Source organism: Prionailurus viverrinus, chromosome C1, assembly GCF_022837055.1.
Source record: "Prionailurus viverrinus isolate Anna chromosome C1, UM_Priviv_1.0, whole genome shotgun sequence".
Classification (NCBI taxonomy): Eukaryota; Metazoa; Chordata; class Mammalia; order Carnivora; family Felidae; genus Prionailurus; species Prionailurus viverrinus.
In genome coordinates, this window is record NC_062568.1 from 179,343,482 (window position 1) to 179,369,709 (window position 26,228).

Below are 26,228 nucleotides of genomic sequence, written 5' to 3' on the forward strand. Positions count from 1 at the left end.
GCTGCGGGTGAGGCGCGGGCGCGCGAGCGGGAGTTCCGGCGGAGGCCCGTGCTGAGTGCTGGCGCCTTCACCATGGCCTCGTCTGAGCTGGACTACACCATCGAGATCCCGGATCAGCCCTGCTGGAGCCAGGGTATGGAACGACGGTTGGGTCCAATCGTGGGGAGGTAACCGAGCGAGTCTGTGGGTCGCAAGCATAGCTGTGGCTCCTCCCCTCTCGCGGCCCCGCCCTCTCGCGACCCGCCCCCTCACGGGGTCCCGCAGGTCCTAGACTTTGTCGGGCCCACAGAGCCCCGCCCCTGTACAATCCCCGCCCCCGGAGTCGTCTCCGGGTCCGAGCCCCGCCCCTTCCCTGCGGCCTGGGCTTTGTTGAGGGATTTTTCTGTCTTTTTAGTTGGAGATCTCCGGTCTGTGCCCTCTTTTCTCTCGCAGCTGAGAGCTACCTAGGACAGGGGTTGTCCTGATTCGTTTGTTTGGGGTCAGGCTTCCCACTTCCAGCCTCTCTTCGGTGGTTGTGGCTGGAGGACCCACCCATTATTTTCCACCCACTGTTTTCCCCGGGGGTCCTTGCAGAAGCCCGGGACACAGGACTCATCCCTCCCACTGTCCTTCACAGTGGCTAACCGAGCAGTCTCTGCTGTCAGGTAGAAGTCGGTTCAGATCCTCCCTTTAGTAGTTGGGTGACCTTTGGCAGTTTCTTCATGTACAAAACGAGGCTACCGATAGTAACCTCCCTCCCAGGGCTGTTGGTTACACAACTGAGGTAATTTGTGTAAAGGACCCAGCATAGTGTCTGGCATGAAGTAAGTATAGTGATTAGCATTACTCCTCCCTAGAGTCATATCATTAAAGAGTGGTGTGTGGGAGGCTCCACAAAATGAGTAGCCTGTAGAGCAGGCCTGGATCCTTGCAGCGAGAGTTGAATTGGGGGCCCAGAGAATGGAAAGTCTGGCCTCGATTGGGAATTTTAAGAGAGGAGGCTTGAAGTACTGAGCCCAGCATGTCTCTCCCTGCATTAGTTCACATGGCCTTTCCTCACTGCCAGCAGCTCAGCCTCTTGTATGGTTACCACAGTGATCTTTCTTAATGTAGAGGTTTGCTTTTATCACTGGTCTGCCTAGAACCCTTCAGTGGCTCCTTATTGCCCTCAGGATAAATCAAGTCCAGGTTCCTTAACGTGGCATTCAAAGTCCTTCGTAGTTTATCAGCCCCTGCTTATCACTTAGATCACTGTGTCCTTCCACTGTTCAATTTAAGTTTTATGTTCTGGCAACACAAACTGCTTGTGATTCTCCACACACTTCTTGCTTCTCTGCCTTTGCTTCTGCTGTTTCCTCTGTCTGGAATGCCCTTTCCCCTCTGCTGCCCCACACCACCCCTCCCTTGTCCTTGTCCGTTTCATCATTGAAGGCTTAGCTCAGATGTTGCTCTCCTTCAGGAGAGCCTTCCCATCCCCTCCTATAGCATCTGTTTTACTTGGTTGGGGTCTAGGAGGAGAGGGCAGCCGCTAGGCTCCCACAGGACAGATGGCTCTAGACCAGATGTATTTCCTTAAAGCTGGGTATGTTGGCATAGGGCTCTTGAGCTTACAGATGTAAAAATGCTTTTGAAAGGTGTTGGCATCAGGGGGAGGTGAAGCCAGTTAATATTATTGCCCTTGGAGAGCCACCAGCCACGAGAAGGGGTAGAGCTGCCGTGGTAGGGCAGGTGTTCTCCCTCAGCCCAGGTGGGCAGCCTGCTGGTCTTGGTTCACAGTTCACTTCTACCTCCTGCTGGTTCTATGGCTTTGGCAAGTGACTGAGCCTTCCTTGGCCTCAGATTCCTCCACTGTAAAATGGGAATTGTAATAGCGCCTGCACCATGAAATTGTGAGGGTTTACAAGATAGGGACTGGGTGTGTGTGGCTGGCATGTCTGTGTGTTTCCTCTATGTGTGGCTCCCCTCACTGCTTGAGGAAGCCGGGTCCTAGGGGGCCATTTAGTACTGCGTCCTTCTACTAGCGTGAGGGTGTTCTGTTGCTCCAAGACCCTTCCCTGATAGGATGCTTCCTCTCAAACATCCTGGACTGCTGTAGGTAACTGGGATTGTTAGAAAGCACTTCCCTTTCTTGAGCCACAACAGGCCTTCCTGTCATTTCTGCTTTCAGTTCAGCATTTGTTGTGTCCTGGCCACGGGTTAGTTATTGGTGCCTCAGAAGTGACTCAGGCACAGGCTCCATTCAGGGAGCTGTGGTTTGGGGGAGGAGTGAGGGTTTATAAGCAGGTGGTTTCACAATGATGTGATAACTGCAGGGCTAGAGAGTCGCGGTGGGTACAACACAGCAAGGTAGTCTCTCTTCCTCTGTCTTCAAGAGGTCAGCTCAGGGGTTGCTTGGGTGGCTTAATCGATTGAGCATCCGACTTTGGCTCAGGTCATGATCTCATGGTTTGTGAGTTTGAGCCCCACATCAGGCTCTCTGCTGTCGGTGCAGGGCCTGCTTCAAATCCTCTGTCCCCCTCTCTCTCTGACCCTGCCCCACTCAGGCGCTCTCTCTCTCTCTTTCCCTCTCTCTCTCAAAAATAAACACTTAAAAAAAAAAAAGAGGTCAGCTCATGCCTTCCTCACATCTCTCTTCTCCTAGAGAAATACCTGTAGGGCTTTCAGCTGTCACTCCTCTGATGTGGTCCTAAGAACCTCCTCCTTCTGATGGCCCCTCTGGATTGGCTTCAGTTCATCATGCCTTTCCCTCTTAGAGTGCGTGCCCTAGAGCTGAGCTGGATTGTGGGACCGCAGAAGGAGGTCACAGCACCATGATCCCCTGAATCTGTCTGCAGAGAGCTCTTTCCAGGCCGACATGGCTTCACACAGGGATACTCTGTGGGGATCCTGGAGATTGTCTTTCTTTTGCATTTATTGTTTAATGGTGGAGAAGTGTATAGGACAGTTATATTTGGTTTCCAGAATATCTTTTCCCTGTATTTAAACATCAAAACTGCAGTGCCTGGCACTGCGGTGAGTGACAGGCGAGCAGCTGCTACTGGCATATCAGTTAGCTAGAAGGCAGCTGCACACCTGCAGTTGTTCAGAGCCCAGGCTGGGCAGCCCAGGATCCTTCTGCCGGGAATCCCACCAGCCAGTGTCTGTGGTTGCCCATGCTGGGAGGATAGTCCGCCCGGTCCTTTGCTGAAGCTGCTCCCTTGCCCTGGTGTCTCCCTGCATCCTGGTTCTCTGACCAGTGATCTCCTCCCCCTCCTAATACTCTGCTCCTATCTCATTTCCTTGGAGAAGGTTCTGTTCTCTGGTTCTCATAGCAGGGATCCCTGTCATAGTGCTTTTGACGGTTTTGCTCACTGTTGTTAGGGGCTGGCAAGGACGAGGTGCCAACTAGGCTGAATGGAGTCACTTGGCAGCTCTGTGGGCCTGAGCCAGAGATGCTCTGACATTCCAGGCCGAGGCTATGCTGCCCCTCCTCCCAGCCAGAGAATGGTCAGCCAAGTCCTGCCCCAGGGCCCCCCCTCGGCTTGTTGGGAGCACTATATTGCTCTCATGTCCAGTAAACATTTTCAGAAATGATTGGTTCACAGGGTCTGGACAAGGGCTCATCTTAGAGTACAAGGAAGGCCTTTGGAGGTCACAGAGAGGGGAAGTGACGGGTGTATTGTAAGCCTAGGCTTTACTGTGAACCTGCTAGTGTCAGCACTAGCAAAAAAAAAAAAAAAAAAAAAAAGTGGGTCCCAAAAATGGCCAATTAACCCTCAGGAAGCTTTCACTGGCCCTGGGAAACAGTCCGGAGTGGTTTTGAACACCATGGTGGGCTCCAGGCATTGAGGTGGCTTCCTGGAGAACAGTGGCCCAAGGTGACCGAAAGCTTCACAGAGCCGATGGTGAGCAAAGGGAGTGCGGAAGTAAGGGCGCTGGAGAGGCCTGAGGTGGCCTGAGCTGTCACACCAGAGAGGCCTCGGGGGCCCAGGTGAAGACAATTGGGACTTGATCCTCTCCTTGCCTGTGGGCCTCCTAAAGGCATTTTTTTTTTTTTTTTTGAACAGGGGAGTTTATTTACAGACATACCCTGTCTTATTTATTATTGCTTTGCTTTATTACCCTTCGCAGATGTGGGTTTTTTTTTTTTTTACAGATTGAAGGTTTGTGGCAACCTTGCATCAAGCAAGTCTCTGGGTTCCATTTTGCCAACAGCATTTGCTCACTTCGTGTCTGTGTTGCATTTTGGCAATTCCCATAATATTTCAAAAAAATTTTTAAATGTTTATTTATTATTGAGAGACAGAGATACAGAGTGTGAGCAGGGGAGGGACAGAGAGAGGGGGAGACACAGAATTCGAAGCAGGCTCCAGGCTCTGCGCTGTCAGCACAGAGCCTGACACGGGGCTTGAACCCACACACCACGAGATCATGACCTGAGCTGAAGTCAAACGCTTAACTGACTGAGCCACCCGGGTGCCCCAATTCTCATAATATTTCAAAATTTTCATCATTATTATATATATTTTTGGTGATCTGTGATCAGTGATCTTTGATGTTACTATTGTAATTGTTTTGGGGCTCCACAGACCCCACCTATGTAAGATGAATGTTGTGTGTGTTCAACTGCTCTACTGACCACCATTCCACCTTCTCTCTCCTTCCCTTTGGGCCTCCTTATTCCCTGAGACACATTATTGAAATTAGGCCAGTTAATAACCCTACAGTGGCCTCTAAGTGTTCAAGTGAAAGGAAGAGTTACAAGACTCTCACTTTAAATCAAAAGCTAGAAATTATTAAGCTTATTAAGGAAGGACAATGTGGAAAGCTGGGATAGGCCGAACACTCTGTTTGGCATAAGCCAAACAACCAAGTTATGAATGCAAAGGAAAAGTTCTTGAAGGAAATGAAACGCGCTACTCCAGTGAGCACACGAATGATAAGAAAACAGCCTTTTTGTGGATACAGAGAAAGTTTGAGTGGTCTGAATAGAAGATTAAACCAGCCACAGCGCTCCCTTAAGCCAAAGCCTAATCCAGAGCAAGATACTAACTCTCTTCAATTCTGTGAAGGCTGAGAGAGGTGAGAAAGCTGCAGAAGAAAAGTTTGAAGCTAGCAGAGGCAGGTTCATGAGGTTTGAGGAAAGAATCCATCTCCATAACATCAAAGTGTAAGGGGAAGCAGCAAGTACTGATGTAGAAGCCACAGCAAAGTCATCCAGACGACTTGGCTAAGATAATTAATGAAGGTGGCTACACTAAACAACAGATTTTCAAGGTAGATGAAACAGCCTTATATTGGAAGAAGATACCATTTTGGACTCCCATAGCTACAGAGAAGTCAGTGCCTAGCCTCAAAGCTTCCAAGGACAGGCTGACTTTTGTTGGAGGCTAAGGCGGCCGGTGACTTTAGGTTGAAGCCAATGCTCATTTACCATTCCAAAAATTCTAGGACCCTTAAGAATTGTGATGAGTCTACTCTTCCTGTGCTTTGTAAATTCAACAAAGCCTGGATGACAGCACATCTGTTTACAACATGGTTTACTGATAGTCTAAGCTCACTGTAGAGACCTGCTGCTCAGAAAAAAAGATTCTTTTCAAAATATTACTGCTCATTGACAATGTACCTGGTTACCCAAGAGCTCTGATGGAGATGTACAATGAGATTGATATTGTTTTCATGACTTGATAACACAACATCTATTCTGTAGCTCATAGATCAAGGAGTAATTTCAACTTTCACATACCATTATTTAAGAAATGCAGTTAGTAAGTTTATAGTTGCCACAGACAGCAATTCCTCTGATGGATCTGGGCAAAGTAAATTGAAAATCTTCTAGAAAGGATTCACCATTCTAGATTCCATTAAGAATATTTGTGATTCGTGGGAAGAGGTCAAAATAGCAACATTAACAGGACTTTGGAAGACGTTGATTCCAACCCTCATGGATGACTTTGAGGGGTTCAAGACTTCAGTGGAGGAAGTAACTGCACATGGGGTAGAAAGAGCAAGAGAACTAGAATTACAAGTGGAGCCTGAAGGTGTGACTGAATGGCTGCAATCTCACTGATAAAACCTGAACAGATGAGGAGTTGCTTGTTATGGAAGAGCAAAGAAAGTGGTTTCTTGGGATGGAATCTCCTCCTGGTGAAGATACTGTGAAGATTGTTGAAATGACAACAAAGGATTTAGGATATCACATAAACTGAGTTGGTAAAGCAGTGTCAGGGGATGAGAGGATTGGCTTCAATTCTGAAAGAAGTTCTCTTGTGGGGTAAAATGCCATCAAACAGCATTGCATGCTACAGAGAAATCTTTCGTGAAAGGAAGCATCAACAGATGCAGCAAACTTCCTTGTCTTATTTTAGGAAATTGCCACAGCCACCTCAGCCTTCAGCAACCACCACCCTGACCAGTCAGCAGCCATCAACTCTGAGGCAAGACCCTGCACCATCGAAAAGATTATGATTCACTGAAAGCTCAGATTTCAGATGATGGTTAGCATTTTTTAGCAATAATGTATTCTTAAAGATTTTATTTATTTTTTAAAAGTAACCTGTACCCCCAGTGTGGGGCTCGAACCCACGACCCTGAGATCAAGGGTCACATGCTCTACACCTGAGCCAGCCAGGTGCCCCAGCAATAAAGTATTTTTAAATTAAGGTATGCACATTGTTTTTTTTTAGACATAATGTTAGTGCACACTTACTAGACTACAGTATAGTATAAACACAACTTTTGCATGGACTGAGAAACCAAAAAATTCACTTGACTCACTTAATTGTGACATTTGCTTTATTGGGGTTGTCTGGAAATGAGCCTGCAATATCTCCAAGGTATGCCTATATTTTTTGAATCATAGTCTCTTTCACACATTAATAAAAACCCTTTCTAATTTGTCTGCTCTGTACCAGGTGCTGTGCTAGGCTCTGGATTTGAACTCCAGACCTGGTGGGCCCTTTACAGGCTTCCCTTCTCTGAGGTCTCCAGGGTTGCTGTTGTACTTACAACTGTTGACCATGTCCTGCTCACATGCCAGGCCTGCCAGGAGCACTTCTCATGATTTTATTAATCACAACCACCTTGTGAAGCAGGGGGCGCTCTTACGCCGATTTACAAATGAGGAACAGAAGAAACCTGGGGGAACTCAAGTATCTTACCCAAGTTATCCCAGCTTTCAACTCTGGAGCTCCACTCCTGAGCTAGTGCATGCAGATTTCAGTTGCCATTAGTAAGTGTTGTTTGAATACAGTTCCATTTCTAGAAAACAATTAAGGACACACACACACAAAGAAAGAGGTGTCCAATAAAGTCTTTTTATAACAGCAAGAATTGGAAATATCATGTCCAATAATGGGAGATTGTTCACCACAAATTATGAAATATTCTACAGTCGCTCTGTAGCCACTAAAAAGAGTGGTGTAGAAAAATATAAACTGACAGGGAGAGATGTTCACAATATATTGCTAAATGGAAGAAAGCAGGTTACAAAACTGATTCCATTTTTATTAGATATTCAGTTTCTCCTTTTCTACAGTAAGCATGTGCTCCTCGTGAAGGGATAGTATCTTTGATTTATTGAACTCTTTCTTTGTGCCAGCTACCATGCTAAGCCCTCTATCGTCATTATTATATTTAATCTTTGTATTATTAGCCCCATTTCACAGATAAGGAAATTGAAGTTTAGAGAACTTGCTGAAGGTCTGTTTCACAGTTATTTGTGGCAGAGCCACAGATTTGAACGCAGATAAGGTTTTATTTTTATTTTTTTAAAGTTTTTATTTTAATTCTAGTTAGTTAACATACAGTGTTATATTAGTTTCAGGTGTACAATATAGTGATTCAGCAATTCCATACAACACCTGGTGCTCATCAGGACATGTGCCCTCCTTAATCCCCATCACCTAGTTCCCCCATCCCCCCAGCCACCTCCCCTCTGGCAACCATCGGTTTGTTCTCTATAGTTAAGAGTTTGTTTCTTGGTTTGTCTTTCTCTCTTGAATTCAGATATGATTTTATATAGTAAAGTACTCTTTTTTTAAAAATTAATTATTATTATTTTTTTTTGGAGAGAGAGAACACATGCAAGTGGGAGGGGGCAGAGGAAGCAAGAGAGACTCTCAAGCAGGCTCTGAGCTGTCAGTGCAGAGCCCTATGTGGGCCTTGATCCCACAAACCGTGAGATCATGACTTGAGCCGAAATCAAGAGTTCGATGCTTAACTGACTGAGCCACCCAGGCACCCCTGTTATGTGATTCTTGATCTTGGGATCATGAGTTCGAGTCTCATGTTGGGGTATGGTTTCCTTAAAAAAATATATCAGGACTGTGAGAATTTAGAAGGTATTTCTGGGGAAGCAGAAGAAACTGAGGATCTTTTGTTCTTTGCATTTTAAAAAGAAAACAGGTTCTTTGCCTTTTGATTCTGGCTTACAGAGAAAAAGCACGTATTGTGTCACAGACCCTTGTGCCTCATCAGCCTTTCCTTTGTCTTCTCCACATGCCCCTGGGATAGACACAATCTAATTTATGCTTTAATTTTATCACTTGGACTGTTGTACAATATATATATTTGTAATTCTTGTATTATTGGTGTCAGTGTTGTTTTGTTGAGTTCTAGAGGAGGGAGCCTGTGAGGTTAAATTGTTTTGTGGGTGCTCAAGAAGTGCCAGCGTTGAAAAGAATACTTCTGCCTTTGCCAAGAGGCTAAAGTAACATTTTTTTAGTGGTCATTTATTTATTTTTGAGAGAGAGAGCACAAGCAGGGGAGGGACAGAGAGAGAGGGAGACAGAATTTGAAGCAGACCAGAGCCTGATGTGGGGCTTGAGCCCACAAACCGTGAGATCATGACCTGAGCTGAAGTCAGAGATGCTTAACTGACTGAACCACCCAGGGGCCCCTGGGCTAAAGTAACATTTTAACTCTCATTGCAAAAGTGATACATACTGATTTTAGAAAATGGGTAAAAAATATCAGGAAAAACCAGTTGCCTCTAATCCCAGAAATAATTGCTATTAATATTTGATGTGTTTTTTCTGTTTTCTTTAAAAAATTTTTAAATATTTATTTATTTTTTGAGAGGGAGAGAGAGAGAGAGAGTGCTAGCGAGCGTGAGCTGGGGAGGGGCAGAGAGAGGAGACAAAGAATCTGAAGCAGGCTCCAGGCTCTGAGCTGTCAGCACAGAGCCTGACACAGGGCTCAAACTCCTGAACCATGAGATCATGACCTGAGCTGAAGTTGGTCACTTAACCAATTGAGCCACCCAGGCGCCCCTTGATGTGTTTTTTTCTATGCATAAATATGTGTGTGTGTGTGTGTGTGTGTATTCTGTTGTATATGCTGCTTTTCAACTTGCTTTTTCACTTAATGTACTATTAATTAAAAAAAATTTTGTTTCAAGTAATCTCTACACCCAATGTGAGGCTCAAACTTACAACCTTAAGATCAAGAATTGCATGGTCTACTAACTGAGCCAGTCAGGCATCCCTATTACTATTAATTTTTAAAAATAATAGCATTATTGAGATATAATTCACATACCATAAAACTCACCCTGTGAAGATGTACAATTCATTGGGTTTGAGTATATTCACAGAATTGTGCAGCCATCACCACTAACTCCAGAACATTTTCATCACCTCAAAAGACACCCTATACCTATTAGTAGTCCCTCCTCATCCCCCCCTTCCTTTAGCTCCTGGCAACTACTAATTTACTTCTCTATGGATTTACCTATTCTGGACATTTCATATAAATGGAATCATACAATATATAGTCTTTCATGTCTGGCTTCTTTGACTTAGCATATATTTTCAAGGTTCATCCGTGACTTGTAGCCTGTATCAATACTTCATTGCTTTTTATGATTGAATAGTATTTCATTGTATGGATATACCAAATTATTTAATTATTTACCTTGAGAGAGAGAGAAAGAGAGAGGGAGAATGTGCACACGTGCATGCATATATGAGTGGGGCAGGGGCAGAGGGAGAGGGAGAGAGAATCTTAAGCAGACTCCACGCCCAGTGGGGAGCCAGACAGGGGACTTGATCTTAACAACTGTGAGATCGTGACCTGAGCTGAAATCAAGAGTCGGTTGCTTAACCGATTGAGCCACACAGGCACCCTGCAAATCCTTTGCCCATCTTAATTGGGTTGTCTTTTTATTGTTGAGTTGTAAGAGTTTTCTTGTATATGCCGGATACAAGTCCCCTATCAGATATATGATTTGCAAATATTTTCTCCCATTCTGGGGCTTTGATTTTCACTTAAAAATGTTGATTTATTATTTCTTGAGAGAGTGAGAGTGAGTAGGGGTGGGGCAGTGAGAGAGGGAGAGAGAATCCCAAGCAGGCCCTGCACTGTCAGCGCAGAGCCCGCTGTGGAGCTGAATTCATGAACTGTGAGATTATGACCTGAGCCGAAATCAAGAGTCAGATGCTTAACCGACTGGGCCACCCAAGCATCCCTTGTTATTTTCACTTCTTTGATAGTGCCCTTTGAAGTACACATGTTTTTAATTTGGATGAAGTCCCAATTTATCTATTTTTTTTCTTTTATTCCTTGTACTTTTGTACATGTCCGAGAAACCATTGCAGCGCAAGGCCACAAAAATTGACTCCTCTGTTTTCTATAGTTTTAGCTCCTACGTTAATGTTTCTGATTTTATTAAGGTATTATTGAGTATTTTCATATGATTAAACACTTTCTTAGAAGTGGAGTTGCTATGTCAAAGATTGAATGTTTTTGAGACTTTTGATACATGTTCCAAAATTGCTCTTGTCCCTGTCATTTCCCTCTGCCCTCCCACCTGGCTTCCACTGTTCTGGTTCACGCCTCTGCCATCTCTTGCCTTGCACGTTACAGCAGCCTTCTGTCTGTTCCTAATGGGCACTGCCCATGCAGTGTGATAAGTGTGGTGGCATGGTGATGACAGGTGCTGTGACAGAACAGAAGAGGGGCATCTAACCAGTCTGGTGATTTGGGGTGGAGGATGAAAAGGGGTTGAGGAAGACATCAAGGGAGACTTCCTGGAAGCAATCAGTGAGCTGACTCAGCAAGTGGAGTGGGCATTAGCAAAGCATGAACGTGGAGCATCAGCATCCTGGGCTGGGGAATGAGGAGCATGTGCAAGGTCCTGGAGCGGGGTGGGGCAGGGTGGCATGGTGGTCCAGAGAGATGGACATTGACTGCCACTTCTTGGCTGCATGTTCTTGGGGAGAGGGACTTGCTCTTCTGTGTTTTAGTTTTCCCATCTGTAAAATGGGGACATTAGTAACTTACTCCTAGGATGATTGCAGGACCAAATGAAGCCCCATATGTTGGGGTTCTGGTTGGGGTAGCCAGTCCCTGAGGAGAAGCAGGTGGAAGAGGTCAGCATTGGATCTGTTGATGTACAGAGGGAGCTAAGTGTACACGTTTGGACCTGAGGTAATAGAGATTTGGTTAATGCTAGGGGATTGGGGGTCACCTGTGTGGCTCAGTCAGTTGACCGTCTGACTTTGGCTCAGGTCATGATCTCGCGGTTTGTGAGTTCAAGCCCCACATCAGGCTTACTGCTGTCAGCGCCGAGCCCGCTTTGGATCCTCTGTCCCCCTTTCTCTGCCCCTTCCCTGCTTGTGTGCCCTCAAACATAAAGAGCCAAATAAATAAATACAGACAGACAAACAGACTGGGGGCTTGGATTTTGTTACCCAGGGTGCGGGCTGGGATAGTGGTGACAAGCTGGTCTCTAGACCACTTGGGTTTGGATTCTAGTTTCACTGATTATTGTGTAACCCTGAGCAAGTCATTTATTATCTTTGTGGCTTAGTTTTCCATCAGTAAAATGAGAATAGTAACAGTACATTGTTCATGGGATTGTTGTAAAGATTAAATGAGTTGGTAATAAAGTGCTTAGAGAGTGCTTGACATATAATGCTCTTTTCCTGTTATCATTATTGTTTTTCTTTGTGATGGGAAAGAGGGGGAGGTAGGAGCTGGAGGGAGATGTGGAATTCAGAGAGGTCTGTGATGGTTTAGGAACCAGGTGGATTTGATTGCCTCTGCAGGGTCATGGGAAGTCCTGGAGTATAAATGAGAGATGGAGCCAGTGCTTGAGTCTTGGCCCTGGGGGCAGCAGCCACGGCGGGGAGAGGGTGATACGGCCAGTGGAATGAGCATAAAAGGAACAGGGGCTTTTATAGGAGGATGGAGGAATCATGATCTGGATGTGGCAATAAATAACAATAGCCATAACAATTACTTTTATTACTCTGGAAAGGGCAATGGGTAACAAGAAGAATGCCAGCTCTTTCTCCTTGGATCCATCCTTCACTTTGCAGCCACATGTTCATTCCAGCACGTGTCTCCCGAGTGCCTGAATGGGCCAGCTACAGGGCTGGGCACTGGGGGATGTGGGGATAAACACGACACACTCAGTGCCCCCCTTCACAGAGCCTGCCAGCTAAAGGGAGAGATAGACATTATATAATTGTGCGAGTTATTAATACGGATTGGATTGTGCCACTTCCCTAATTCCAGGATCATCATTTGTTCTCTACTGCTATGGAATAAAATCCCAACTCGTGTGCATGGCTTGAAAGGCCTTGCAGGATTGGGCCCCCAGACCTGCTCCAGGCAGCTCTCCCAACCACTGCTTCTCCTCACCCAGGCTTCTAGACCTCCCCCCCCCCCAACCCCCCAGGACTGCTTGCTGGGCCTCAGACCAACTGCAGCATCTCCAAAGCCTCATGCCCTCTCTCCACCCGGCAGCTCCTAATGGGCCTCAGGGCCAGCACAACAAATGTGTCTTCCTTCGGGAGATCTTTCCCAGTCTCCGTCACTCTCAGCCATGTTGCCAAAGCACCTTGGACCTCTCTGGGTTGTAGCGCTTGAAATATAGAATCAGAAGGGGCAGCATGGCTCTGGTGGGAGGAGGTCAGGGTGAAGGCTCCAGTTAGGAATGGGTCACAGGAGGAGATTGTGTTGGGGGAGTGGGCATGCCTGCAGACAGGAAGGGCACCTGTGGCTCAGGGACAGCCTCGAGGGCCTGGCTTGAGTGGAGGGGCCAGTTGCCTCCCATTAGGAGTAGTACGGAAAGGCTGGGCTCTGGCAGTAGGCAGTGTGTTCAGGGTGTCCGTATTCTGAGAGTTTCTTCATGGAAATGCCTATCTAGGGGAAGGGTCATCCCTACCTGAGTTGGTGAAGCCAAGGGAACCTGTAAAACCTGGTGGAACAGAATGGAGTTTCACATCCAGCTTTGGGAGGGGGCAGGTCAGAGGCCCAGGAGAGGCTGTTTGAACCTTGTCCAACTGGGAATGCACCAGTGCCACTGGTGGGGGCTGGCCTTAACTTCAGGAGGCCACCAGGGGGTGTGGCCACCAGGGGGCTGCCCTCTCTGTATTTGAGGTAAATGCCAAGGCCCTTTGCTGGTGTCTTGGTGGTGGCCTAGGGGACCGCTATAGGCTGGGGGAGGGGAGCCTATTCTCAGACAGTTGCACAGAGGTAAGGGGGCCTCCCTGGGGCAGGTCTCAGACCTCTAGTTCCTGGGTCTCAGAGATTCAAAGGCATATCCAAATGGGTGGCTGTTGATTGCTACCCCTGAGACTGCTGTAGCCTGAGCTTCATGGGGAGTCATCTCCAGCAAGTCCTCCCCAGATAGGGCTTCTCCACCAGAAGGGCCAGGGCAGTCGTAGAGCTGCCCTGGCAGGGGGTGGGGACACCAGGCTGGGAAAGGTGGTGAGAATTTCTGGAGTGGCCCGGTGTAGGACCTTCTCCCTTATCAGAGGTCAGGCCAGCATCAGGGGAGCCTGGGAGCGCTGGCAGGCATCAGAAGGGACTGAGGCGCTGGCAGCTCCTGCTCCAGGCTGAGTTGCGACCCAGCCTGGGATCCCCATGGGGGCAGGTAGTTAATCTCTGAAGGCCAGAGTCACCACTGCTGGAGAGCAGGCACATTGAACTTTTCAATCACATTAATTTCCACAGGAAATTGTTGTCTTCCTTTTGTCCAAAGGTTAGTGATTTATATTTACCATCCTCTTAACTAGCCTTGAAATTTACTGTTGCCAGGTCACTGCTGGCATCCATAAATCTCGAGGTGGCAGCTGAGTATTGCCAAGTGGCTTGATACTTGGAAGGGCACACCCTGGCCCTTTTGGGAGGGCAGATAACTAGTAACAGACAGTCCCCGCACGAAAGTCCCCCTGACTGGGTGGGTGCTGGCTTGGCAGGGGGAATGAGATGAGGTCTGACCAACAAGGTTGCAGGGAGGCCTTTTTGAAAGCAGCCGTAGAAGAAACAGCTGGCTTTGTGCCTTAGCATATCACCGAAGGAGACATGCTTCTAGTTGTGGGTGGTGCTCGTGGCACAGGAGGTCTCAAGTGGCTTAGTTAGGATGGGGAGCAAGGGCCAAATTGCCAGCTGTGTGCTTCCAGTGTGACCTTAGACCAGTAACGTAAGCACTCTGTGCCTCAGTTTCCTCATCTGCAATAATATTCCTCCTAGTGTTGTTAGGAGGGTTACATCTCAATAAATATTGGCGATTATTATTCTCTGGCAGGACAGGATGGGTGGATTGGCATGGGCCCTCAGAGTCAGTCTGCTTCACCTCCCTGTTGGTGCTGTCCTAGCCATTTCTCCTTTTAAGATCCTCTTCTTCCTGGGGCTCCTGGGTGGCTCAGTCGGTTAAATGTTTGACTCTTGATCTTAGCTCAGCTCTTGAGCTCAAGAGGTTGTGAGTTCAAGCTCCGCATTGGGCGTGAACTGTACTTAAAAAATCCTCTTCTTCCATGTGCTCAGGAAATTAGAACAGGGCTGACAAACTTTTTCGGTAAAGGGCCAGTAAGTATTTTAGGCTTTGTGAACCACACGATCTCTGTTGCAACTACTCAGCTCTGCTGTTTTAGCAAGAAAGCAGCTACATACACTAAGTAAATGAGTATGGCTGTGTTCCAATAAAACTTTATTGTGGACAGTCAAATTTGAATTTCATATAAGTCATATGTCACAAAATACGATTCTCTTTTTATTTTTTAAACTATTTAAAAATATAACAACAATCATTTTTAGCCTGCGGTTCATATAAAAACAGACCACGTGTCACAATTGGCCCATGACTTGTAATTTGCTGACATCTGGATTAGAAGGTGAAATTGCATGGAGAAAGTCCTCACTTACTTTTCTCACCTGGGCTATGTCTTTGAGTTACTAAAGAAAGGTGCCCTCTTGTGGGTTTTTCCAGTGACCCTGTAGTGCCTCCTAAGAGGCTTAAATGCCACTTGAGGCAGGACAGAGGAGCGAGCCCCGTGGGAATCAGAGGCCCAGGGGCTGGCAGGATGCCTAGGTCTGGCACCCGTTGGTTCCCTGCCTACAGCTAGAGTGGTGCTGGCTCCGGACTGGCCAGTCACCCTCACCCCACATGACAGCTCTGGTGCTGACAGTCCCACTGTGTCTGTGTTTCAGAGAACAGCCCCAACCAAGGCGGGAAGGAGGTGGGGACACGACAGCCTTTGGTGATTCTCTTGGGCTGGGGTGGCTGCACCGACAAGAACCTTGCCAAGTACAGCGCCATCTACCACAAAAGGGTGAGTACTGCAGGCTTGAGGACACCCAGCTCATTGGGGCGCTGTCCCCTGTGGGCCCTCTGTGGGGAACTCAGCCTTGGCCGCCCTCATCCCTGGGCTGCAGTGTGGCAGGCCTGGGAATGCACGAAGAACAGCCTGTGAGGAAGATGTTGGGGTCATGGGCATTTTGGCAGGATTATCCCTTCTTGATGCTGCTGGCTCTGTTGCCTGGTCTGTCTCCCTCAGCCCCCTGACCTGCTTCCCCTTCCTCCTCCTCAAACCCCACAGCAGCCCAGCCCTGATGTGCTCCCAGCTGTGGAGTCAGCCCAGACCTCAAGTCTGTTGTTGCCCTGATGGGCAGCAAAAGCCTGGGCCAAGTGTGCTGGGAATTTTCTCCTTTTCTGACCAGGTGAGTTTCTGTCTTAGGTTGACCATGGACCTTCACATTGCCATAGTAGAAGGGCCTCTTGGAAAAGTGATTCAGGCTGGAGGTTCTTGCTTCTTCTTAAGCTACCCCAAGAGTTGGATATAGAGCTTCTGGTAATTGGAGAGAGGCTTAGGAGGGCTGGGTTATGTTTTGGAAGCCCCTTTCACATCTTTGGCTTCTGGCCTGGCCCTGTCTTCCTCGGCCCGGACCTCCCAAAGCAGGGAGACACCAGTGCGGACAGCCCTAGGTGCCACCTGGAAGCCCTGGGCTGAGGAGTGGGGAATCTCCTGGGAGAAAGGCCAGGCAGTACCCTCTGCCCCCTGCCTCAGCCTCTCTCCACTGACCTTTGTCTGCACTGTGCATGAAGTAGATGGTGGCCCTGAAATGGGAGAAGGGTTGGGGGAAACATGAAGTTCTGAGCTTGAGGCCTTCCCCACCAACAAGGCTGGTCCTCAGGCATTGCTGTTTATGAATGGCCTTGCTCTGTGGGTAGTTTTAGCTACTTCTGAATCCCACTCACTGGGCCAGGCTGGTTTGTCTGGCTTCTCCAGTGGACTGAGATCCCTGAGGGCAGGTGGAAGAATAGGAATAGGTGAGCGTGGCCAGAACAGAGAATGAAAGAAAGGGCAGGTGTCAAGAGACAGGCTGGGAGGGTCCTGGGGGGATTTAAGCAGAGGGGTGATGTTAGATCCCAGGGAAGGCAGTGGGTTGAGTTGGCAAGCTGGTGGAGGGGTTGTCTGGGAAAGGAAGGGGGTCAGGACAGGATGGGTATGGAGAAAAAGATTTTCCAAACCCATACTTCTAATACTTTATTATTTAAAAGAAAAGAAAAATACTGCATCTACACACAGAGATGACCTTTATCTGCTCGTTAGTGCCCATCCTTTCAGCTTTTCTCTGTATCTTTTCTTCACCTAAACCGCATCTGTTGACTACACTATTTTGCATCTTGCCTTTTTTCAGATCATGATCCCCACCTTCCCATGTTAATCTGTTTTTATCTCTTCTAGTTTCCAGTCTGTATTCAGGTTCTTCCGCAGTCCCCAGAATGTCTTTTATAGCTGATTTGCCCAAACCAGGATCCAATCCAGGATCACCCATGGCATCTAGTTATTTTGTTCCTTAAGGCTCTTTTATTTTTTTAAAGGTCTTATTTAATTAATTAACTTTTTTAGAGAGAGAGAGCACGAGTAGGGGAGAGGGGGAGAGGGAGAGAGAGAGAGAGAGAGAGAGAGAGAGAGAGAGAGAATCCTAAGCAGGCTCCATGCTGAGCATGGAGCACCATGTGGGGCTTGATCTCATGATCCTGACATCATGATCTGAGCTGAAATCAAGAGCTGGACACTCAACTGACTGATCCACCCAAGCGCTCCTTATTTTATTTTTTAAGATTTTATTTTTAAGTAATTTCTACACCTAATGTGGGGCGAGTGCATGATCCCGAAGGTGCTGGAAGGAAAGTACGATGGGCGCTAAAAGTTATCATGGGGTTTGACCATTTGGGAGAACATGGGTGACCTTCGTGAGAGTAGTGTAGGGGAGCCAGTGGGAAGGGGTGAAGCGGAGAGGGAAGGTGTCAAAGACCGTCTAGGAAGGTGGAGAGAGAGGGTGGGATAGAGTTAGAGGGGGACGCAATGAAACTGCAGAGAATTTTTTTTTTTTTTTTTTTTTTTTTTTTTTTAATGAGGTTGGTTTGCTAGGAATCTAGAGAGAAGAGACTGAAAATACAGGCGAGGGAGGCAGGGACCCTCAGCAAGGCCCTGGGGCCGAGTGTGCACAGAGATGGAGAAATGCTTGGCTGGAGGGTCGGGGGGACACTGGGATCTGATGTGCAGGGACTTCCAGGAGCATCTGATTGGGGAGTTGGCAGCAGAGATGCCAGGCACCCGGGAAGCCTCGAAGTGAGGCCCAGACCCACGAGCGGGGAAGCTTGGCATGTCATGCCCTTCACGGGGGGTGGAGGTTGTGTGCGCTGTGTGTGTGCTCACAGGTGACACGCAGTTGGAGGGCACATGCCGTGCGTGTCCTCATAGATGGCGTGTTCACAGGAGTTGCTGTTTGTTTCTGCACCACCAGGTGGTTCTGCATGTGAAGCCTCCAGCAGGGGAGTGTGTGTGTGTGTGTGTGTGTGTGTGTGTGTATACTCTTGAAGGGAGTGCAGCAGGCAGGTGTGTCCCCGCCAGTGGTGTGGGTGCTTGTGGGTGTGTACAGCTGGCTATTGCTTTTTTGTGCCCTCACAGATGGTATGGTAGGTGCACGTGAGTGAGTGGTGGGTGCCGCGTGTGTCTGCCTCTGTGGGATGGCGATGTGGGTGGGCTTTGTTTAGTCCTAGGAGTTGCACGTGTGTGGTGGTGTGATGTGGGAGTGTGTTTGCATTTGTGGGCAATGCTGTGTGTTGCATAGGGGGGAAGACGTTTCACATCCCACTGGGAAGTCAGAACAGAGCACTTTGTGAAGTTTCCCAGAGCCTGAGGGGGCAGGTGGCATTGGTGACCCCCTCTGCAGAGTCTCAGGAAGAGGGCTTAGGCATGCCAGTGCCTTGGTAAGAACAGTGCCAGGAGGAGTTGGGGCAGATGTCAGATTGGAGTCAGCGGGAGGGGTGAAGTTAGGGGGCTAATGGCAGGATTATTTCAGCCGACCATTGCGTTGAGCTATAGGTCATTCAAGTACTGTGGCCGTATGATGTTCTCATGATCACTCCTACCGTTACTGATTGCTGCTACTGTTTACTTTGTGCCAGGTGCTGTTTTGGGCACTTGAGATGCATTTTGTCATTCAATCTTCATAGCCCTGTGAGATGGATGTCATCCTAGTTTACAGTTGGAAACACAGACTTGGGAAGATGAAGGAGACTTCTTTTTGCTCGTGCTGTTAAGAAGTGGTGCCAGGAATTGAACCCAGACCTGTATGACCCCAGAGCCCACCTAACAGATTCCCCTGACAAAGGGCCCTTTGTCTCGGGAACAGGACAACGAGAGGGGATTAGGACGCAGGCTCATGGCTTTGGCTACCTTTTCTAACTGACCTAGAAGAGGATCTATCTGGAGATTTTGAGGCATACTTGACCCAGGCGTTGCGAGGTACAGAAGCCTAAGAGTTTGGCTCAGATTTTAGAATTTGAGGAACAACAGTGTTTACTATATTTGGAATTTCAGGGTGAGTGGGAGGAGTGATTCCGGGCCTTGGAACCAGATAGATTTGGGTGCCAGGCTCCTGTGCCAGAGAGTATGGACTCTGCTCTCAAGGCCCTGCTGGAAGGTGGCAGTGGCCAGAGACTGACACGATGCGGGGTCTAGCTCACGAGTGGCCTCTGGTGGTCAAGACTGGGGCCTGCAGGCTATAGCTCCTGTGTTGGGTCTTTATGGGGTGGGGTGTCGGATGGTCCTCCTTGGGCCTGGGAGCGTGGGGATAGTGCTGAGCTGAGTCACTGCAGCAAGGTGTAGCCAAGCAGTGAGGCCGTAAATATATCAGAGTTGAGCAGATGAGGGTGTAAGGGGGAGGTTGGGAGGGAGACAGGGTGTGGGCCAGAGTGAGACTTTCTTCTGGTCAGCTTAGATATCTCCAAAGCGAGCTCCAAGCCTCACGTACCGTGCCAGGCTGAGTGGCCTTGGCCAGCATGAAGTGATTATTCCATAAATGGGCCTTGAGTGTACCTTCCACTCTGGAAGGCACCCGCATCTGTGAATGGTGAGCTGGTGCCTGGACACTGCTAGGCCTGTGGGCCTCTGGCATTTGGAGCTTCTGGACATCTCTGACCTAGCGGTACTCCCCTACCCCTACCCCTACCCCCATCCCTGAGGACCGACCAGGCCTCTCTCCTCTCCCCAGGGCTGCATCGTGATCCGATACACAGCCCCATGGCACATGGTCTTCTTCTCCGAGTCCCTGGGCATCCCTTCACTTCGTGTTTTGGCCCAGAAGCTACTTGAGCTACTCTTTGATTACGAGATTGAGAAGGAGCCCCTGCTCTTCCATGTCTTCAGCAATGCTGGTGTCATGCTGTACCGATACGTGCTGGAGCTCCTGCAGACCCATCGGCGCTTCTGCCACCTGCGTGTGGTGGGCACCATCTTTGACAGCGGTCCTGGTGATAGCAACCTGGTGGGGGCTCTGCGGGCCCTGGCAGCCATCCTGGAGCACCGGCCTGCTGTGCTGCGCCTGCTGCTCCTGGTGGCCTTCGCCCTGGTGGCAATCCTGTTCCATGTCCTGCTTGCTCCACTCACTGCCCTCTTCCACACCCACTTCTATGACAGGCTACTCAATGCAGCCTCTCGCTGGCCTGAGCTCTACCTCTACTCGAGGGCCGACGAGGTGGTCCTGGCCAGGGATGTGGAACGCATGGTGGAGGCACGCCTGGCACACCGGGTCCTGGTGCGCTCTGTGGACTTTGTGTCATCTGCACATGTCAGCCACCTCCGCGACTACCCTGCTTACTACACAAGCCTCTGTGTCAACTTCATGCGCAGCTGTGTCCACTGCTGAGCTCCTTCCCCACCCAACACCCACCCAACTTACCCCTACTCCAGAAATAAATGCCTGACACCTCCCCACAACCTATATCCACGAGTGGGGTCCTCTTCTGCTTCACCTCCCTTACAGCCCTCTGGGACTTTGTGGTCCCACAAATAGAGAATTCCCATTGAATTTTAGCAGCCTCTACCCCAGGGACTGTGGTGGTCTGTTTATCCCAGGATCCTGGTAGGTGGGAGTGCCTGGATAGGTCTCTGTAGGAGTCTTGCAGCGGCTGTGTTTGGACAAGTGCAAGTGAGGCTGCTAATTTCTGTGACAGTTAGGCTGTGTAGGGTTAACAAAGTGGGGAGGGTGGGATTGCTGATGAACCCCAGGGTTGATCTTTAACTTCTTGAAGGGAAGGTGAGCTTTGTGGGAGGTGCCGGAAAGGAGGGTCAGGCTGGGGCAGGGGCTATGATTTCTGCCCCAAGGCCCCAGAAGGGCAAAGCCCTGCAGCATGAAGCACCATCCGCCTAGATCCCACTTAATAGTTCACCAAGAGAGGCTTCTCTGTGCTCACTGCCGGGGAGCCTGAGCCAGATGGGGAGCTGAGGATGCAGAGGTGGCAGGCCTGCCTGGGTCCGTCACATTGCCAGGAAGCCACTGGTTCAGGAAAGCTGCAAGGTGTGTAACAGGCAGGTGGAGTGGGGAACAGGAAGACAGTAGCGCCATACAGGAGCTGGGACAAACTCAGTAGCCCTGAAGATCAGAACCAGGGCTGGGGGCCATTTGACTAAAACAATCAACTCCATCTTCTTGAGAGATGCACTTGGATCATCTCCAGGCAGGAGAGAGGGCTTCAGCCTTAGAGTTCTGTATCATCTCTTATTCTATAAGTCACTGCTGCACAATGCTGGCATGTAGTAGGTACTCAGTAAATATCTGTTGATTGGATGAGCTTGCTGTGGTATTCAAGGGACTTGGTGGGGCAGGAATGGGCTTTGATAATTTGACAGTGAAGGAGATGGCTGGCCAAGTTCTGGGTGGCAGCTAACCCTTGATATTCTCAGGGCTGATGGACTCTGTCTCAAGAGCTGAGCTCAATCTGCATCTGTCAGCCCTCTGGGACCTCTGGGACCTCTGGGACAGTTGCCACCAATCCCGGTGCTGTGTGGTTGCATTCCTAGCCATGGCCAACAGGTGGCAGTGCTGCCTGGGCCATGAGACCAAGCTTAAGGATCCCGTGGCAGAGTGGGCTTCGTGCCCTCGTGCAGGGTTAACATCCCCTATTTGAGAGCATATGGCCCCTAGGGTGAGAGTAACCAGCCATCAGGGACCTGCTGAGTCCAAGACAAGGAGAGGGGAGAGTTGAGACCTGAAAGCAGCCAGCCCGATGTGAACTGGACATTATCCACCTCTCTTCCAAAAGCAGCCATTACTGGGGCCGCCCTGCTTTGGCAGGACACCTACATTCCCTGGAATCTTGGGCCCCAGGTTTCTCCTATTTAGGATACTCGATGCCATCAAGCTGGGCATGGGTCTTTGCAGGGCCTTCACCAGGCTCTAACCAAGAGGCAGGAGCTGCCAACTGGATCCTATTCTGTAGTATATGCATTGCAGGCACCCAGAGATCGGTGTCTAAGGTGGAGAATTTGGAAAGGTGGACGACGGGCCTGGCGCGTGAGAATGTGTAAAGGAAAGGACTCACCTGCAGTTGTGAGCACCTGCCAGAGCGCCCAGGATGTGGATTACTCACTGGCAGTGGGTAGCCTTGGGGATGATTTGATAGAGTGCAATCTCCGGTGCTAGCTGGCCAGCTTCAGTTCCCTGACATGAAGGTCCACCTTGGATAACTGGGGTTTCTACGGTAGCTATTTGAGAATCTAGGGAGTAGCTATAGTGGGGTGTTGGTCACTAGAAAAAAGGTCGCAGAGACCAAGATGCTTGTTCCATTTGGTCCCTGGCTCATTTCTGGGCATTAGAAAGGTATAGAGGCTTGAGGCTTGTCTTTACCCAAGCTTATAGCTGCTACTGCTCTAGATTGGGGGATAGAGCTTGCATCCCCTCTGTACCCCCAAGCTCTGACCTCTTCTGTGATTAATGAGCTGACGATTCTGCATCAATAAGGAATTAACCTGGAGCCCCTACCCATCAATAGTCAGGAGTCCAGGTCCCCAGCTCCACCCCCACCCCTGATGGGAGTGCTTCAGGCCCCCCACCCCCAGTGGACCAACCCTGCACTGCTTCTGCTTCACAGGGACATCCAAGTCCTCTTCCCCACACTGCTGCCAGGAATTAACTCCTTAACTGCCTCTGTCCATACCACCCCATCACCTACCCCTTCCTGCACACATACACACAGGCAGCAGCTGTTTATATTGGTTTAATCCATGTCAAATGTAGTTTACAAAGGGAAAGGACAAGTACCTTTGTATAGAATATACAGACACAGCATCACACCGTGGGGCCCACGGGAGGGGCGGGGGAGACCACTTTCCCTGGGAACAGCAGTTCTAATCCCAGGAATGGTTCTTGGTAGAAGGCTGGGCAGCCAGGAGCATACTCATCCAGCCCCAATCTCAGCCCCTGCTTCAGCTCGGTTCCCATTTCCTGTGTCTCCCCTCTCCCCCAACTCCTTATAAAGAGCCCCAGGAGCTAAGACTAAGGAGAGGATCGTGTCCCTTGAGGCATGTGCCCCATGTCTGGGGGAAGAAATATACACCACTGAACACCGAGCACGTGGGAGAGGGAAGGGATACCATGGGAGAGAGAGGCAGGCACCCTGAGAGGTGGATGGGCCGAGCCCCCAGCCAGCCCTGAAGGGGGCACTGCTTCCAGGTGTTCTTAAAAAAAGAAGAAAATCATACAACCAAAGGGGTGAGGGTGGAGTGGGGGGCAAGGGGTTGTCCCATTTATACACAACATTGTAAACATACACAGTCTATATTACATGTGCTTCAGTCTGGTGTTTGCATGTCTGTCTGTCCGTCTGTCAGTCCGGGGGCTGTATCTCAGGAGCCTTGCCCAACTATTCCCCCTCACTCCCACCTCCTTGCCCCACCTTGGGAACAAAACCCCAAACAGGTATGGTCCTTAGTTTTGGTGGGAACCAGCAGGCAAGGCCTGGGTCTCAGCCTCCACTCTGGCTCCAGAGTCGTGTGTGTGTGTGTGTGTGTGTGTGTGTGTGTATGTGTGTGTGTATGTGTGTGTGTGTGCACGCACACGAATGTGCACGTGTGTGTGCGCATGTATGTACATGGGAAACCTGTGTGCAAATATGTACAAGGGGGAGGGTCACGTCACAGAGGCGGGCAGGTGGGGCTGCTCCAGGCAAGGCCTGCTGGGGGTGGCTAGCTCACAAGTAGATTCTCCGCAGGTCTCCGGGCGCTGTGATGGTGTTGCACTGAGGGCAGAGCTTCTTGGCACCCTGCAGGGAGAACAGGGAGGGCTCTGGTTATGCACACTATGCTGCATACTTGCTCATGAGAGCACCTGGGCCCACAGCCATGTCCCCCTGCACCAGTTGTATGCTGGCACCTTGGTCCTGTCAGCCCAGGCTGGGGATGCATGGGCAGCCTCTGCAAGCAGGCAGGCATACTCCTGTGTTGGGGGGACTCCAGGATCAAACCGCCTGGCCAGCCCCGCAGCGGGAGCCCCGGTAATGAGAACAAGGCTGGGTCCAGCTGTGGCTGCCTCGGCCCTAACAAGATTACATGCGGCCTTTGATCAGGACACAGAGCCCACGTCCGGGCCTTTTATTGCTGTCTCCGGGCGACATTTTAATGGCTGCTCCTGAGCGAAGAACAGGGGCAGGAGCAGAAGGAGCTTAGTAATGGCAGGGGGAGGGGCTGAGGCCCTAGTCCTGCTTATCCACACCCAGCCTCCTCCTGACCTGGGATCACACCAATACGTGTGATACAGTGGGCCTTGGGGGTGGGCAGAGCAGGCAGTGAACCCATGGAGGGAGAGAATTTAATAAAGCTGGTGGTGGAGACAAGAATGGGGGGAGTTTTGGGGGGGGTGAACATCCTGGTTTCCCGCTGCTGTGTTTGATGCTCGTGCTCTCCCCTGCCCTTGCACCTCCCTCCCCTCAAGCAGGCTCAAGCATAAGCATGGACATGTGGGTAGCACCGGAAGTAGCCACCCACTCCCCAACCCCCATGCCACCTCACCAGGGTCCGCAGCCAGCACTCCTCGCAGTGCACATGCCAACACTGGATGGACGTTAGGGGCATCGAGTATGAGTCCTAGGGAGGAGGTGGGCAGAGAAGGGGGGGGTCACTCTGAGGCTGGTCTACCCTCTAAAGAGCTCAGATCACAGTGCAGAGGCCCTTTCCAACCCCCAGAGGGCACTGAAGCCTGACCAAAGGCATCCCAGGTTCCCTTTCTCTCACCATACAGATGAGGCATTTGTAACGGTCCCCACGGGATAGCTGCCGTTCAAGTTCCCTGACCCGAGCCTTCAGGGCCTCAAACGTGGTCACAGCTGAATCTTCGGTGATTCTGTGAAGAGGACAGCATGGTTGGGCAGGCAGCCGGCTGACATCTCTAATCTGAACCTCCAGCCCACACCGCCCTTAAATTCTAGAACTGCATATATAAATGTCTCCCGGATATCCCCACCCCCCACCTGCCCATATTCTCTATTTGTAAACTCCATCTTCTGGAATTGAACTCCTCATCCTCCTTGTTCTTCCACCTCCATCCTGGTCAATTTCCAAACCAGATACGTAGGAACCATTCTCAAACCATTGCTTCCCAGTCACCCTCGGCGCCCACAATCTGTCATCTAGCTCCTAGCATCTGTAGTCTCTCCACCGCTACCACTAGTCCAGGCCCTCATTTCTCCTACGATCCCTCCACTGACCTGAATGGCCCCTCTGCCTCCAGACTCCTCATTCCATTCTCCCAGCACCTAGAATTTTGCAAATTTGACTGTTTCTACTTCTAACATCTCAATGTTTCCCTCAGAATAAAGCTCTACTAAACTCCTCATAAACTGAGACCGGGGATTCCTTGGTCTAGCCCCAGCCTGCATCCTTCAGCACTGTGCCACACTTGATGCTCTATCCACACCAAACTATAAAGCCTCTCCACACGCTCCACCATTTTTCACTCCCTTGGCTTCCTGCGGCACTTTCTGCCTCCTCTGGGCCACCCTACCTCCTAACTCACCAGAAGCCTTTTCCAATCCTCCTGACAGCACCACTGCTGGTGGCTGCTCTTCTGTACTCTCTAGCACCCTGCACCGGACTCCACCACAGCAACACAACTGCAAACGTCCTTGTCTCCTGTACGAGGCGTAGTTTTCCAAGGGCAAGCTGCCCATGCCACCAATACTGACTACGAACATCAGCCCCCTGGCAGGCACGTGAGTATGAGTAAATGTTTGTTGACCGAAAAGCCAGTCTCACTCCTGGAACAGTCAGAGATGTGGGGACTGCGTGAGTCCCACAGAATCCAGTCCTGGGCCACAGGCCTGCCTACCTCAAGGGCTCCTTGTTGTTTCTTCCTGGGCAGGCACATCAGATGGCCTGAGAGTCCTCGCCTGCTGTTCAAGTCCTGCCCGTGAAGGTCCCCTGTAACTTCTTGAAGACTGGGCTGCAGTACTGAACTAGCTAGTGAATAGCTAGGACTATCCTGAGGACTGATCCCTCCTACCCCTCCTAAAACAAGTGGACAGAACCCAGAGGAGCTCACCGAGGGAGAAGAATGCTTCTTGGAGAAGACGCTACTAGAGATGGGCGTTAGGGAATAACAATGGTGGTAATGCAAATAAAAGAGCCAACATTTATTAAGTGCTTACTAAATGCCAGAGCCTGTACTGAGGGACTGAAAATTATTATTTTATT

The 26,228-nt window shown here is 49.7% G+C and overlaps 2 protein-coding genes and 1 pseudogene across 5 annotated transcripts in view; 2 read left to right on the top strand and 1 right to left on the bottom strand.

Moving 5' to 3' along the window:
* Positions 1-26,170, top strand: TMEM53 (transmembrane protein 53). 2 transcript variants are annotated; one of them, XM_047873553.1, is made up of 3 exons: positions 1-133; positions 15,400-15,521; positions 19,756-26,170. In XM_047873553.1, exons 1-3 carry the CDS (start codon positions 73-75, stop codon positions 20,407-20,409), a joined length of 837 nt encoding a protein of 278 aa, XP_047729509.1. In that variant the 5' UTR covers positions 1-72; the 3' UTR covers positions 20,410-26,170. The 2 variants fall into 2 exon arrangements, with proteins under 2 accessions (XP_047729509.1, XP_047729507.1); XM_047873551.1 differs by lacking the exons at positions 1-133; positions 15,400-15,521 and adding an exon at positions 15,581-15,909.
* Positions 4,523-6,438, top strand: LOC125173890 (tigger transposable element-derived protein 1-like; annotated as a pseudogene).
* Positions 22,744-26,228, bottom strand: part of RNF220 (ring finger protein 220) — a 224,732-nt gene continuing 221,247 nt past the window's right edge. For all 3 annotated transcript variants that reach the window (XM_047873550.1, XM_047873549.1, XM_047873548.1), the window contains 3 exons: positions 24,771-24,879; positions 24,549-24,623; positions 22,744-23,803 (listed from right to left, as the gene is read on the bottom strand). In XM_047873550.1, the coding sequence (XP_047729506.1) occupies positions 23,732-23,803; positions 24,549-24,623; positions 24,771-24,879 (256 nt within the window). In that variant the 3' untranslated portion in view covers positions 22,744-23,731. The remainder of the gene's footprint in view (positions 23,804-24,548; positions 24,624-24,770; positions 24,880-26,228) is intronic.

Coding starts and splice junctions, on each gene's coding strand:
- TMEM53 (XM_047873551.1), top strand. CDS start 15,679: ATGGGCATTTTGGCAGGATTATCCCTTCTTGATGCTGCTGGCTCTGTT. Junction 15,910..19,755: donor TTTTCTCCTTTTCTGACCAG/GTGAGTTTCTGT, acceptor TCCTCTCCCCAG/GGCTGCATCGTGATCCGATA.